We start from the raw sequence: 16,758 nt of genomic DNA on the forward strand, positions 1-16,758 counted from the left end.
TTTTGTGTGAGAGCAGCAAGTCAACTTCTGAAAATATATATAGGACAATTAAAACTGGACGGTGGATACAGCCTTGTGACAAGTTCCGACTTCTTCTCAGTGACTACATTTGTGTTTGTGTGAAGCTTGTGAGAGCATCTCTTCGATGCTGCGCTGTCCCAGGTTCCTTAGGAATTGTGCTCCTGCCCTGTCAATCATACAAAATGGTGCAGTAGGCAGGGCCATGCCTGAGCTTTTCCACCATCCCCCTGTGGAGTCTCTCTATGACAACGTCTGGCCGTTGAGGCACTCCCGCCGCAAGCACTGCGCCGGCTTCCACCAGTCTCCGTTGTGGCAGCGGCAGATGGTGCAGTCGTCCACCTTTACTTCAATTCCGGCTGGGATGATCGTTGTTCCAGCAAAGCAATTTGGACCTGCCGCATGGGAAGGGGGAGACAGACAGGAAAGAATGAGAACGACAAGAAATGGATGTGGCTCTCCTGAGGGCCTCTCTTTTTGGAGGGGTGGTGGAGTGATGCAGAGAGCTGCAGGGAGTTAGGGGAGTCAGAGCAGACGTACAGATCTTTTCACGGGCATGCACCGATGGGCTTGTTTTTGCAACACTAAAGCGCTTTTGTTAGTCTCCCCTTCTCCCTCGACATGGAGCGCTTTGCATCCTAATGCGCTGCAAGCAGAGAAGCTGCCAGGACGCTGGCTTGGCAGTACAGAGAGGCTGGAGTACAGAGAGAGGTAGTAGGGAGGATGGTGTTAATCACTTCAGTCTGTATGAAAAGGCCACAGAACTCTTTAGCAATTCCATACATGATTTCTCTTCTCACACACACACACACACACACACACACACACACACCCTGCGCAATAAAGAACTCAGATTAATTTTGACATCTGATTTATCCTGAAAACCATGTCGGGTTTACTTGCACGGATCCCTTTTTGTTGATTTTCAATTCTAAAACCGGTTTGATTGTGTACCAGCGGAACACCTCATACCCATGTATTTGATAATCTCAGTAGATAGAGAGACAGATTAATCCTGGCTACATTTTAGGATCTGCACCCGTGGAGGCCGAAAACGGGAATGCGATGCATTTATTTTTGGTAAAATACCACTTGAAATAATTCAATCTGATTTGTTTCTCCCTGCCTCGGGGCGATTTGAGGTGGCGTGAATCTCCCTCTACTTTTTGAGAGAGCACAGCCAGAAGGGGCCAGGAAGTCTTCCCAAATTTAATCATCTCGATGAAGCAATCAGCAGCTCAATTGGTGTGACGGTGACTTTGCTCTCAGTATACAGAGCCGTAAAACTTGCTGGATTCAAGACTCGATGAGTAGTCGTAAAAAACTCATATGTGTCATAACTCTTGAAGACACAGTAGCTTTTACATCTTATTTTCATGGACATCTTAGTGTCACAGTGAATTTGATTTAGTCCAGGCGAACTTAACATTAGCAATGAAACTGTATGGGAAGTTGACCTGAGGAGCGTTGCAGGGTACATTTGGGGACACGGGCCAGCTGCTTGCATATCTGCACAATTACTCAACTTATGTACAGAATAGGTCTTTTTTTGGAAGACACGTTGATATGTCACAGTAGGAAAGGCATGGGTGTGTTAATTAAAATGAATGATTGGCTGTATTCCATTTAGCTGCTTTAAATTCGGTGGTCCTGGTTGTGTGCATGCTGGTTCACTGTCGCACTGTCACGGCTTACTGGGACAGAGCCATTGTCAATGACATTTAGGAACATCTGTTCTTTTCCTACTAGTCAACATGTCTGCTGTGACACGAGTGCGTTTTATGATCGTGTTGGGGCAACTCAAAGCACACGATTAAGGTTTGCTAAAGATCGTGGTCTTGGTTAATAAATATTGAAAGTCACACTGACTCAAACCATTTTTGATGTTTATGCATTACTTTTACCTAACTTTTAATTAAGTAAAATGATCTACACCACACTGAAAATATTCTGTAAGTACCGTATTTTCCACACTATAAAGCGCACCGGATTATAAGGCGCACCTTCAATGAATGGCCTATTTTAGAACTGTTTTTATATATAGGGCGCACCGGATTATAAGGCGCATAGAATAGAATAGCGTCGTAAGCGTGTCTCTTGAAAGGTGCCATTTTGGGGTCTTTATACACACAAGTGGTGTTGGACTAGGAGTAAGCACAGTACCGGTGTTTACCGCGGTGCGGCTTTGTAGTTTACCAGTCGTACTGAAACATTTTGACAGAGCGCCGTGTACAACCAGTATGGATCAACCAATTAACCAATTGATCCATATATAAGGCGCTCCGGATTACAAGGCGCACTGTCGTTTTTTGAGAAAATTAAAGGCTTTTAAGTGCGCCTTATAGTGCGGAAAATACGGTAAGTCTTGTATTCAAAACCTTACTTGGGTAAAAGTATCTAAGTATAATCAGCGATATTTACTTAAAGTATCAAAAGTCAAAGTAGTCCATGTGCAGTAAAATGTTCCCTGTCACTGATTTACAGTTACATGTGATGTTTTTGGATTATTTTACTGCCACATTAATGTGTATGTTGCATTCTACTACTGTAGATGTTGAAGGTTTTCAGAACTTCGAATACCGTTGGGTAATAAACAGCTTTGTAAATCTCTCCACCCAAAAACGAACAATTCATCCTTCAGTTCACCAGTAAAACACTAAAATTCTAAATGAGCAAATTTGGAGATGGATGGTTTTCACTAAACAAGAAGGGTTATGAAAATGTGTAACCTGAAAAGTAGCAACTAAATCTGTGCAGTAAAAATAGAAATCATTCTATTTCTATATTTGAGTCCTTTTTGGACCTGATAGAAGCCCTTTGATCTGAGCTTAGAGGAGACATTGAGAACGCTTGCCAAGTCTTAACTCTCATTGATCTGCCTCTGGACAGCTGGCACAGGTTACAGGACAAACTCAGTAGAGGTTGATGAGGGAAGAGGAGGACTGGTCCTGGCTGCCAAGTGTGATTGTTTATTGCAAGATAGACTTAGAGCCACAAGGACACAGTTTCAGCTACCTGTTACCATTCGAAGGGCACACTGTCACCCATCCGAGCTTGTGATCGATTCATGGCCAATACAATTTAGTGAAGTCAGGAACTGTTTATCCTGTGTCCTACATCATACTTTCCGTGACTGCATCTTAATCCCATCAAAGTGAGAAGATGCTGGCCATTTTCAACACACTTCTCACTATCATTTTCTTCATGAGAAATATATAATTACTCGTATCTCCTGATATATCTACAGTATGTAATTCATGATAAAGATAAGAGCTGAATCAGTCAGACTCAATGAACGTGGATCTCAGAGATAAGCACCCTGGCTAACTATTCCATTGTGCGGCATTCTGCTCTCTGTTGCTGTTCTCAGGGTCTCCAAGAGGCAGAAGATCCTAATAATAGAAAGCTTTGACAATGGGCATTCACAAGCCAAAAAGCACATCCGCACATTAAGGTTTTAACATTAATTCACAACACTTCTGCCCTTGGTAAATGGGCCACCCCTTGTCACTTCTGATTGGTTTTGAAATTGAAACCATCTCAGAACGAGTGGGTTCAGCAAGATCTTTCACCTGTGCGGGAACAGTGCTAATGCAGTGTGGGGATACCGCACTGCTATGCTGCTAGCATGGCTGTACCAGGCCTTGTTAAAGGCAGGGTTGGTAATCTTCCCCAAAATATTTTTTGTTATATTTGTTAAAATTATAATTACATCCAGACAGCAGTGAATAAATCAAAATGTAGTAACTTTGGGAGCTAGTGCTGTTATATACCTTAATTTGAAAAGAGTTGGCAACACTGGGCTGAATTATTCATTTGGATAATATTTTTTAATCTAGCGTACATTACCAACCCTAGCTTTAAATGTTAAAAAACCTTTTACTAAATCTGATGGGTCTGGGGTTAAGCAGACACCACAATCACCACACCAAACTATGAACTGTTGCAATTCATGTCCGTGTCATGTAATTGTTCCCTTGTGAGAGAACACATTGACATTTTGGAGGGTTGCAATCATTTCACATAATGATTTGAAACCAAACACTTTCAGCAGGTGAAGACAACAAATGTACGACTGTCTTCCACTGATTGCATGTCAAGCCGAAGCACATAAGTAGATGTCTTCCTTTCACAGCCCCCTGTCCCGTGGCCAAAAAAAACGAGAGCTAAACAGCATTCTTCATTGTCCTCTCCCCACAGCCCTCAGCTCCCATAGAGATTTAACTGGCTGCCAGAGCCTGACCATGCACCCTTGGGGAGCCTGGAAACGGCAGGCCTACCCTGAAATGCCAAGTGTGTCACTGTGTCCTGTCAGCCTGGATTAGCTCCCTTTCGAGCAGCTACTGCAGCTTTGTTAGTGTGGGTGTTTGTGTGTGCGTATGTGTTTTGAAATAAAAGAAAGAAAGCAAGGGGGATAAAGAAGAAATGAGAAGAAAGGGTGAAAGAAAATGTGGGTATGTTGTTGTGAAATAGCCATTTAGCATGCGCCTCTTATCACATTTATAGGTCAACCGCTGCTTGAAAACAAAAGAAAAGATATTTCAGGACTTTCCTTTTAGTGTATTTCAACAGGAATACTCGTGAACAATTTCCTTATTTTGGCGTGGCACTCAACATAATGAAAAGACAAAGCATACAGTTGTCAAGACAGTGCATCTTTAATTGTTTTTCATTTGAGTTTAGGAAAACTTTCTTTGCCAGCTCTTTCAGCTCTCAAATGATCTGAAGCTTACATTTGAGCCAAATGACAAAACAGAGGATGCAACATTGTGTTGTGACTGCATTTAATATTACCCACAGGCACTCTTTGCTGTTTGGCATTCCAGCCCGGATCACATTGCAGTCGAACAGTTACTGTACTTTAGTCATAAAGCTCCATCTGTCCCTCAGGATTGGTGCTGGCAAAGGGAAATCTCCCTCCTCGCCTTGTAAATAGCCAGTGAACCATTGGAATCCTATAATTCTAATTTAGGGATTGGCTGTGTGTGACAAGGGCGTCAGGGCACTGGGAGATAAAAGGCTCTCCGAGGACCCATTAGTCCCTTCTACCATGCCTTTAATCAATGGGCTAATGTTTACTCTGCTTAGTGTGTCATTTATAATTAAAACTAGTACTGCTCATTAGTGTCCAACGGGCCCAAGGTAATAATTTTAATTCATAAAGCACCAATTACGTCCTCATCCTCTAAAGGCACGGCCATCAAATGGCGATACCACAGATAAAGTTGCCGTCATCGTTTTAATGAAAATGTAATGACTTCTGAAGAGTGCGCGTTGTATTCCAGAGGAGACGAGTGTTTACCGTTTTTACAGATGGGGCAGCATTGCTCTGGCTCGTACACAGGGTTGACACACTCTGGGACGGCGCAGTCAGACACCACACAGTGTACCTCATTATTTGGTTCGCAGCGGCACCATTCACAGGGTGACGGCTGTGGGCAGAGGGGGAGGGAAGAGAAATCTGGGTTAGATGATTCAGTAGGTTTCACCTTCTTCCGTTGGTGTGCTCTACATGATTACTACTGGTCAGTAGAGTGAACAGCCTGCCCCTGTGCTGATATTTCCCAATTAAAGAATATTCCCATTACATGCATCTCATACTGTCTTCATAAACAAAGAGACAAGTTAATACATTATTCACCAAGCCAGTTTTATTAGGCTTCTTGTGTCTTAACAAAAAGAGCCTGGAGCAGACTTTGAATAAAATCACCAGAAATAACTAACAAGAGAGTCTACAAAGTAGTGTTGATGATATTCAGTATTTTTGCTGTATTCTGCTGCGGCCTGCCTCAGGAAACAGTTCAGAGGCTTATCTCTCCACCTCTGCAACATGTAAATCAGTGCTATGCAGCGCTCTGTGCTGCTGCCGCTCACTTGACTCTATCTTCACCAAGTCTCCTGACCGGGAAATGAACTGTAATGCAATTACATGGAGTGGAAAAATACAAACTGTTTCCAAATCGCGAAAGGTCAACTGTTCGACATATTCGATTTTTCTTCTGCTCATCAAACAGTCTTTTGAGGGCATCTCTGCTCTGGGTCTGCTCTGTCAGTAACTCAGCACTCTGTACTAAGCTTAGAGGGTGCATATGTTTCATATTTGATAACCCTTTTGCAGCTCACATTTGATAAAATATGTGATTTCTGTGGAGAGCAGCAACTGAAACCAAACAAATGGTTCTGATAAGTCATATTAAAGTAGTTCACGTATCCGTCTGAAGTCCACACATTTCCCAAAACTGCTGCAGTCAATATTTAAATGCATCAATTTATATTTGTTAGGTTTTTGTACGGATTATACAAACGAGATACATCGTGTTAATTAGTGAGCTTGTTAATTGACAGAGCTGCTTCCCCTTGTTTCCAATCTTTATGCTAAGCTTGGCTAGCTAGCTGCTGGCTCCAGCTACATATTAATTCTATTATTTTTACTATTCCTTTATATGCTGGATGTTGTGCTGTGAAATACATTTTGTTTGTAATTTTGCCATCACCTTTCCCAAACTGCATTAGTTCCAGACAGTTTCCAGACAGCCATATTTCCACCAACTTTAATTGAATTGTAGCAACAACAGTTCAGTTCAGTTCACGGTTCAGTTTTGTATGAAATTAAAGCGCTGTGGTAATAATGCATGCTTTAATGTGACTTTTATCAGCCAATTTTGCCAGGATGCATTAACATGCATCGAATGGGAAGTGGCCAGGCTCGTATTTTTTGTTGAATTAATGGCTGAATGCACTGCAGCCACAGGTTGAATATGAGCAACATTAAAAGATGGAGGGGTGGGGTAGAGAATATATAAAACTGTCTCAACTGTAACAGCTAAACGTCCTGATATTTCAGACAACCGTCCAGTGGGGTTAAAAGTTATTTTCATATATGATGTTTACATAGGGCAAGAAAACAGTAAAAAAACAAAAAATCTGACTGAGTGCAAGAACAGCGCCTGTATTTGTGTGTGGAAATGTCTGTAACTTGTTAGTGTCCTGGTATAAAACACATTCCATATTTTTGCTTTAAAGTATTCACACTCTGAGTGATGTTAATGGTGATAGATTTCATCTGCCTATTCATTGTGCCTGTTGTATATTTTAGAGCTTCCTCTCCCTGATGTTCAACATGACTTTCCTTTCTCTAGTGTAGCTGCAAGGAAATAATAAAAGCTTTTAAGAAGTGCGCACAAAGATGGGACCTGAACATCTATAACTCGACTCTCCTCTTATTAGAAATTCCTGTCGGAAATTCCTCTCATATCTTATCCACACAAGTAGCAGTGCGCTCATGTAAATAAACCAAAACATATTTCTCTTTAGCAGAGTTAAACATCCTTGCAGTTATCTTCCCCTCAGATTGAGCGCTCATACAGAAATGTACCAATTACACAGCGAGATGCAGCCTCATACATATGGAAGATGGACCACATTTTGCCAACCTGACAGACTTAATCTGTGGGGGCTGGCAAGGTGGGACTCAGGGTCAGCAGTGGAGCATAATGACTGTGTCTGACACATGCGATCTCGATTCGAGATGTCATGGCTGCATTTCAGGTTTCTGTTTCTGCGTGTTTCTCCAACAGGAATATTTGGCTTTGCCTCGGCACCAGTAATTAAATATATAAAGCTCACTTAGCTTTGTTGTCCATGAGCCTTCTGGGTTTAGTCAAGATGAGATACCTAACCTTGGGCAACATATAAAATCAATAACACCTTAAATCAGTCAAGATTATGTTAGGTAGTAATAAATATGTCTCGTCAGGGAATTGAAGCAACAGCAGTTTGCACTAATGAGCTTTATACTGAGTGTTTACAAGTCTTTACATGGAGGTTCAATCCCACTTTGGTGTTTACATGCACACTAATAATCCTGTTGAGTTGTATGTTGGCATATAAACATGATATTCTAGTTTCAGAAACATGGAATTCATTATTTAGTTATTAGTCAATGAAGCACAGACATGGGATGGATTCTAAGATTGTCCCAAAGTCTGGCCATAAGGAGGAGACTCGCATCATTATTGTGGAGGGCCTCCGTATTGAACCAATGTTACTTTATTTCCACCCCATATGAAGAATACAAAAAGAAGGGTAGCTGTAGGAGCTACTGTGGTCACGTCTGGCCCATGTATTTGAAACACTCTCTGAAGAGAATGTCTGAAACTCCAACAAAGAAGATAAACTGTATTGTTGCTCTCGTCCCTTATTACTGCTGATACGATGGGGAAACTAAAACCAGAATGCAGCAGAGTCCTTGCAGCCAGAAGAGAAAAATTGGATCTTAAATGCTGAAGGAGCTCAGTGTGGACAGAAATGAGAGTTCATGGATGCGAATGAGTCAGACAGGCCTATATTGATGCAGACATTCAGAAATCTGGATATTGTTATAACAACAAAAGGATAAGAATAACCAGGTTTCTCATGTCCCATGTGAATTTCATATCTCATATATGATCACTGCCAGGATGAAACTTAAAACCAGGATACTGGTGTCCATGGAAACTTGACCTTCATAACAACACAAACACATGCATCTAATAGTTATTTGTTCTTTCAGTAATAAAAGCAACAGACTGACAACAGAACATTCTTCTCCTTAATAACAGAGCCTTTACTGAGCAGTGGATGGTCGATTACATGTTAGTTTGAAGTATCTGATTAGTGCTAAAAGCACAGTACAATCATGAATTCTCTCTAGGACCGAGACAATTAGTTTAAGGGTTCAGCTTACACCAATTCTGATAAATATTTGATCAGCTGCCAAACATACAAGGAAACGTCTCTAAAACATAACAATGGAAACAATTAGACACGGTTTCACTGGAGTCTGCATCTGGCACAGATACGGTTTCCCTTTTCCCCCATAAAGCATATTACTACCTTTAGAGGATAGAGAAGAAGACGATTAGACATCATATAGTTGTCCTGAAAGTACACATTAGGGATGCATGACTAAATCTGCTAAACCTTTTACTTGTTTTCCCTCGAAAATGCATTGTCTGGAATAGTGGCTGCTGGAAAATTGTAGGTATAAATTGGATTCAAGTCAACACAAGAATTAACATATATTATTCATGTGGTTTGAGGCGATGCAATCAATATTTTTGTAAATGAATGTGATCCAGAAACAACAAAACAAAGACTTAAAGTCACTGTTTATGGTTGACATTCATTTTATTATTTGAAGACTGAAAAGTACGTTAGTACGTTAAGAGCAGCTGGCTTCTTGACGTACTGATTACTTTATGCAAGAATGGCCCAAAAAACGAGCATAGTGAAGTTTATTTAGCACAATTCATGCAATAAAAAAAGCACTTTTTTTGTTGTTGTAATAAAGTTTACAAATAACTAATAAATACGATAAACTTGTGACATTTTGATTTTTAGGTAATTTCATATTAGGTAAATAAAGTGTTACAAAGATTATCAGTGTTCTGGTTCAAGAATTGATCCTGACAGTGGTGGAAGATGTACTCAAATCTTTTACTTAATTAAAAGACCTACGTAAAAGGAGAAATACCGCAATGAAAAAGACTTTGGTACAAGTAAAGCTCCTGCAAAATCATACTTAAGTAGAAACACACAAGTATTAGCAACGAATTGTAATGTATTAAAAGTGAAAGTACTCATTTCTCGGATCCCGAGAAGTGTATAGTGTTTTGGATGCATTAGTGCATTTTGAAGATTAGCTGTTGCTGAGCTGCATGTCGGTAAAGAACTGTCTGTTATACAAACGTGAGGGTCAGTAGTGTTTATTCACTACAGTACAATTAACCTTAAAAAAATAAATCATTTTTAACAAGTATGTTAAACACATTGCAGATTCCTTCAATGAATTCATCGGCGCCTGGTGTTTTCAGTGCGTCCTTTTGTGTTTGGTCTACCGTGAAGAGGATCAGTCATGCCTTAGCCCAGGCTCACAAAAAAAAGAAATGGAGCACCAGCACTGCCATGTGCTGCCAGATGTTTCCTGTTGTCCCTGTCCTTTAATGGCTGGGTATAGAGTGAATCAGCTGTCATGCTTTTCATTCCCACTCTGAGACAAATTGAGACGGAGCGGGGAAGCAATGAATATTTAAATAACCTTTAGCGGGGCAAATGATAAAGTAAAATACTTTGAAGCTGGACAACAGGGTCACAGGAATCTCACCCATGCACGCTTAATAGGAGTGACAGAAATGGGTTGACAGTCAAACTGCTGTTGTCCAAGTCGAAAGAAACATTTCACTGGTGGTCAGGGAATACGGGGAGAGAGAGAGAGAGAGGCAGAGAGAGAGGCAGAGAGAGAGAGAGGGGAGGATTTGTGGATGAGGGGAGTTGGATGCTAAAAACACCCATTCAGGGGCACCTTAAGTGCAAGGAGGTTCAAACAAGAACAAACCTTTTTTTGAAAGTTATTTGTGGCCTAATTGTTTTCACTCAATAATTTCTCCTAACTAGGGCCCGTCCTGCCTCTGGCAAATTGGATCACACAACCTCTTTGGGCAATTATTTTTACAGCTTTTGTGGCTGTTTTGTCTCATAGGTGTCAGTGCCGAAAAGCAGAGTCACTAATTACTGTTGTGTGCGATGTGTAGGCAGCTCAGTGTGTGTGTGCATGCTTTTATAAAATTCACTGTTGTGATTGTCTGCACATGGGCTTTCACAGCACGTTTCTGTAATTACGATACACCGAGTTCTGCAAAGACTTTTGTTGTATTGTGAGAACAATTAAATGTCACAAGAAACAGACGAATCACAAAATTAAAATGAAATTGCCTCAATATTTAAGCCCCACGCAGTAGTAGGCCTTAACTGTACTGCACTGGATAGATTAGTACCTGTCTCTTGGGGAAAGGTGAGTAGACACGAAGTATTAAGCCTGCAAGTTTCAGCATTGATATTACTTGCAAATGAATCAATTAACATTACTTGCCTCTAAATGAGAAATCATTCAAGATAATAGTCTGATGGTTGAAATCTACTGTGTGCACCTTTCTAACTAAAAAAAGTGTTAGAGCCCTCCCCCTTTTTAACTCTGCATTCCTTCCCTAGGGGAATCGCAGGAAGCACGGGATTGTTCACATTTGAGTTCACATCCCAGCCCTAGCCTGACGATCTGGGATCTGAACTCACCCTATATCTCCCGGTTCTTGATTGCAGCTGCGCTGGGGCCAGAGGGACGCCGGCAGCCATGCTGGGCGGACTGGTCCCTTCCTCATCTGATGGGGAACCCTGTAGGTGAAACACCTACTATGGTTGAGTGGCATGACTCTCTCACAGGGAAACATAGCAAAAAAGTTGAAAATACACCCACTGGTAGCAAATCTACACTTACAAAAAACTACACTGTATTAAATGCTATGTTGCTGAACATACTTAGAGGTGCTAAATTCCAAATTGAGAGCATTGCTATTGCAGCTAACAGCTATTTGTTGTGTAAAGATATAGTGGAGTTATGGCACTCTGAGCAGAAAATGAAGTCACACTCCATCCATGTGTTGTAATCAGAGTTTCTCTGGGCTTTCTTTATGTTGCCGGCCCGTACTTTAGACCTAATTGTCAGGCTGATGCATGAGTTATACAAGCGTTCGATTCAACAAATGACAGGCTGACATTGCACTGCAGTCAGCTGCTTTGTGTTGAATGAATGCCCAATACCACTTGCATGACAATGACTGCACACTCTACTTGCATGGGACTTAATGACCGACACATTGCATGATGGGATTTCCAGCATAATGGATAAAAAAAATAAATGAAGTGTTGGATGATGCCAAGCTATGTGTACCTCAATTCTTCATCCCAAAAGCTCCAAACTGACCGTCTGTGCTGTGTCTTTGCGTTTCTCCTCCATCATCGGCTACTGAATATAAATGCAAACTTCTGCACAATGTAGCACGAGCACCGCAAAGGAAATGCCAATGAGGCCCTCACCAAAGGTTAACCTGTCGGCGTCTTTAAATTGGGGCCCGTGTATCAGTTACTGACGGCCTTTGATTTCCTTGAACACTGCAGGGTTCCGAAGCTTTCATGTGTTCACTGAAGAGACCCAAACCTCACACAGGATGTGGACTAAGATTCTCTAGTTACTTGTGTGGTCTTTGATAAGAGAGGCGGATTCGCACGGATTTCCTCCCTCCTTCATTTTGTTATGTAATTATCACTGAAATAGTCAAGAAGAACAAAAGAATATATTTTTTTCTCCTTCAAGTACGAAGAATGTCCTTCCTTTCTGGGCCCTCCAGTCAAGGTTAGCATGCGGGTGAGCCGCGCTATTGATGGACTTGATCTCACATCAAACTGCGAGGATTATACACTCACAGTGGCCTTTACAAAATCTGTGGGCTTGCATCCCAATGCGGGACTGAGCTTGATGCTGTCTGATGTGCAAACACACCAATCAGTACAGATTAAGTACATAGGTTTTAAATGGGCGAATCCCACTCACTCCTTATTAACAGCAACACTGTTGTCACCGTCATGCTGATGTGCCAATGCATAATGTTAATGGCCACATCTAACAATTATTTTCACTGTCAAATAATTGATTATTGATTTTGATTAATAAACAAATGACTTTAAACTACTACTACTACTACTACTAGAACTACTACTACGACTATAATGATAATAACAAAAATGTAAAACACAGGAAAGCAGAAATTGCAATAGCATATTTTAATTGTTGCTAATCCATTTTTATTATGATTGACTAATTATTTATTCAACAAATTGATTCAGCACTAGCATATTGGCCCCCGAGGCAAACAAATCATGGTTAATTCATTCAGCTGAATGTACTAGAGACAGACACAGGAAAAGCAACGATAACGATTTTAAATTAATACGGATAAACTGCAGCAGAATGATTAATAATGATGCTTGTCTACATTTTATCTGGCTTAACTCACTGTGTCCCCCCCTGGCCCGCCTTGTCTCAGTGACAAGACAGCTAATATTCACAGGTGTGACATGTGCCGACATCTTCCAGCAGAGGTTGGATCGCTTTACCTTGAAGTTATTATGTAAACTGAAATAAACATGACAACATATTGTGCTGAAGCCTTGCATGACAGGTAAACAGCATTGAGGTTTTCAATAAAAGCTGTTTGTGTAATTGTCCACTTGCTGCGAATGATATTCATATGCAACTCTTCTGCACAAGTGATATAAGTCTGTTATCGGGCGTTTGCCTTCAACACAGGCAGCACAGGTTCATGTCCCTCTGATATAGTAGTAGTCAGCCTTTGTATTTTATTATTCAACCATAATTATTATCTTTCCCTAACTTTAAAGCTAATCAATAGTTTTATAATAATGGCTTATGTGTACTGTGACAGAGTTTGCTTGAGGTGACACAATGATCACAGACTCTGCTGGTCCCTTCAGCCCTATGGGATATCTTAGGAATATGTATCTTCAGCTTGGCTTTAAGGGCCGCTTGCTTTAATGTTTTGGTTCACTGACAATGCTCATCTCTACTCAGTGGAGTATTTTGCAGCTAAAGAGCCCCAGGGGTTGGTAGAGACCGAAAACAGAGCAAAAAGAGACATATGCATCAGGTGGGTAGATATATGAATGCTAATGTTGCTCTGTTTGCTAATACATTCACCATAACGACTTCACAAGGAGATAATACGCTGAGTTCACATCTTGCTCTGCTTACTTAAAGTGGCCAATAAATAAGAAGCAACTAATACTGCTTATGTTTTAGTTAGAAGACCTCAACCATAGCACAATGAATTGATATATATATATCTATATCTATATATATATATAACATTGATTGTTATGTCTGATAAGAGGCATGTTAGTGCTAAATAGCTGAAATGCTCTCAGTCTTATATATCTTTATGAGGCTGAAAGCATAAAATATTTATGCTCTCACATCTCAGAAGAACGCTTAGATGAGGAAACAAGGTCAGACTTGTGCGGGTTTGGTACATATTTTAATAAATGCAACTTGCATAAAGTTCCATATAATTGCTGATACATTTGTAGACATGTATGAGAGGTTTCCTCTTTGGATGATTGTATATGTTGATTTGTTTCATTCATTTATTTGGATTTGCACATTGTTTGATCTCTGGTATGCGGTTAGCAACGCTGTTGAACATAATGTTCCACAGACAATGCTTAGTTAATGTTGAAAATGATTTCAAAAGCTTATTTTCAAGTGTTAATTTAGTTCTGGAGTGCCTATCATTTCGAGCTGGCTGACGAAATAGATGATTGGAAAGTGTCTTATGAACATACATCCTCTCTACACCCGAATGGGAGAACCCATTTGTCCCAGAGCTGTTGTTGGTTTGTGCATCCAATTTTAAAAATTAGTAAAACTTGGTGGATGTTTGTGAAAAACACTGTGTCCACAGAGATCAGTTTCTGGATAAAACCGATGTTAGAAATAGTTTTGTCTTTAAAAATGAACAGCATATTCGCCATGCCATCATTCTTCCAGTTTGCTTACTTGTCTCAAATGTTGGGATCACTAGATTTAGGTGTTCTGCCTCTAATGTTATGTCATGAAATGTAGATCCAGAAAAAGATTTAAATAAGTTAGATGGGAAAAACACCCTCCAATGTAAATTCAGTCCTGAATACACACACAACTACAGTGGACTTACTAATCTTAACCGGTTACTGATATATTTGCACAGACATGACCAAATGCCTTGTTTAACGATAGAGCTAAACTGTTGTTAGTCATATCATATTTCAATCAATTGTTCAGGAATATGAATGAGGATGTTTCAGCAGGGGCAGAAACAATTCAAACACAGAACTTAGTTGTCATGCTAATAATGTTATTTATAATCAGGCAGAACTGTCATGCTCGATAACAACCGATGAGACACATGGTCTAGAAACTTTGATCCCTTCGCAGGAGACACGGGGAAACTGAATCTGCCAACCAGCAATGACCCAGTGTCCAAAACTCAAAGCATTACATACTCTTATAGCATCTGCCAATTTAGTAATGCTGGGTGAATATTCAGTTGATGGTGCAGGGGGGGAGCGATGACATCACTCTGGGAGGCAGCCATCTTTGTGCCCTTGGCCAATAAATACATTTTCAAGATACTTTTACTGCAGTATACTCTCTAACCCAAACCTAACAACCCGACACCACAGGTCAATGCTGCCGTTGTGCTGTATTTTGCCATGTTTCAACACTAAATAGCATTGAAGTCTATTGCTGTCAACAGTTTGCAAGACCAAAAGCAGTGTGTGGGTGTTTGGTCAACTGCACTTAAAATTCCTCCTCTCCATGAGACCTACAGACATCAGGTTGTGTTTCGTGTTTGAATTAATCGATGTATATCATTTGACATGAGCATGTAAGTCTAGTTAGGGGTGTTCATGTAATTGTCTATGACATATATCAACCCAGACAAACAGCCATAAGTAAGATGGTTGCTTCCGTGGCATCCAGACTTTGGCGGTGACTGACTGAATCAACCTGGCAAGATGGAACCAACTCATGAGCATCAGTTGGGTCGCTATAGCCCTCAAATAAGTTTAAATGTTATCTTACTAACTATTTTATCATTGTACTAAAAAACCAAGATGAAATACAATGCTATTAATTAGTTTGGAAACAGTAGCTTTAAACATGGTTGTGTTATAAATTCCAACAGTTCCAGAATGTTCATGCCATTTTCAAATTCAATAAAATATATTTAAATCATTATGACTTTTATGTTTTTATGTCTTATGTAAAACAGGACATGATAATGTGTAATAGTAGTTGTTTTTCTCCAAAAACGAATGTTGTAAAACTTAAAAAATACACTCTCCCTGCTCTCTGAAACATTTATTAAGGATTCATCATACATGTATTAATGAGACATGGGCTATTTAGACATTTTAAATAGATCTGTAGTTAAACATGTGGTATAGACACTTACTATGAGGGAATTCTTGGTCTGGGTCAAAATTGACCCGGACCATACTGTGAAGACATTAAATATGAACAGTATAGGTTAAAAATCATGCTCCATCTACTTTAGCCAATCTGAGAAAGAAGCCTATTGGAAATGTTGATGGCAACTTTTGTTAAGTGGGAGGATTTTGCCATGTTTTTTGTAAGTTGGTGACTCAGTGTTTCAAACGATCGAGGTTGGAGAACTCAGATCTTACCTTGAATTCTTGCAGTATTTTGTAAGTTTTCCCCCGGTACTCGCAAAAGTTTTTCACCTCCTTGCACTCGGGGCAGCATCCATTGTGCTCCACTTTGGTGCACTTGGGGTGCAGTTTAGGGCACTCGGGCTGGTCGCACACAGGCCCGTCCTCCGCGCACACGCACGGACAGTTCGAGTGTCCCGGGTAGAAGCGCTCCCCGAGTTTGTAGACGAAGCCACTGTCATCCACGCACCCTTTCCCCCGGTAGTCATCGAAGCCGATGTTGTCACTGGCGGTCTGCTCCGCCTCGTCCGTGGTGTAATCCGCGGGGTTACTAACCGAGGCCGGAGACACGGCGTTCAGGGCCAGCAGGAGGACGAAGGCGGCCGAGAGGAGAGGGCCCATCCTTCGCCGCGACATCGATATCCACGTTCAACAAAATTGTGTTGATGTCATCCCTAGACTCCCGGTATCCTCTCCAGATTCGTCCTGCACTTCATTATCATTACCATCATCATCATCATCATCACCACCACTTGAGGAAATGGGCTGCAGTGGAAGACAATAAGAGATGTGATGGGTGATGATTCCACTGCTATTGTTTTGCACATCCTCATAAACCAGAACGTCACGTTTCAA

General features: G+C 40.8%; 1 protein-coding gene across 1 annotated transcript; it reads right to left on the reverse strand.

The window, feature by feature from the left end:
• Positions 1-261: 261 nt before the first annotated feature.
• vwc2l (von Willebrand factor C domain containing 2 like) lies at positions 262-16,524 on the reverse strand. Its single transcript, XM_076104062.1, has 3 exons — positions 16,138-16,524; positions 5,321-5,450; positions 262-413 (listed from the first exon to the last, which is right to left on the reverse strand). Exons 1-3 carry the CDS (start codon positions 16,522-16,524, stop codon positions 262-264), a joined length of 669 nt encoding a protein of 222 aa, XP_075960177.1.
• Positions 16,525-16,758: the final 234 nt, after the last annotated feature.

Source organism: Anarhichas minor, unplaced genomic scaffold, assembly GCF_050575085.1.
Source record: "Anarhichas minor isolate MPS153535 unplaced genomic scaffold, ASM5057508v1 ptg000004l, whole genome shotgun sequence".
Classification (NCBI taxonomy): domain Eukaryota; kingdom Metazoa; phylum Chordata; class Actinopteri; order Perciformes; family Anarhichadidae; genus Anarhichas; species Anarhichas minor.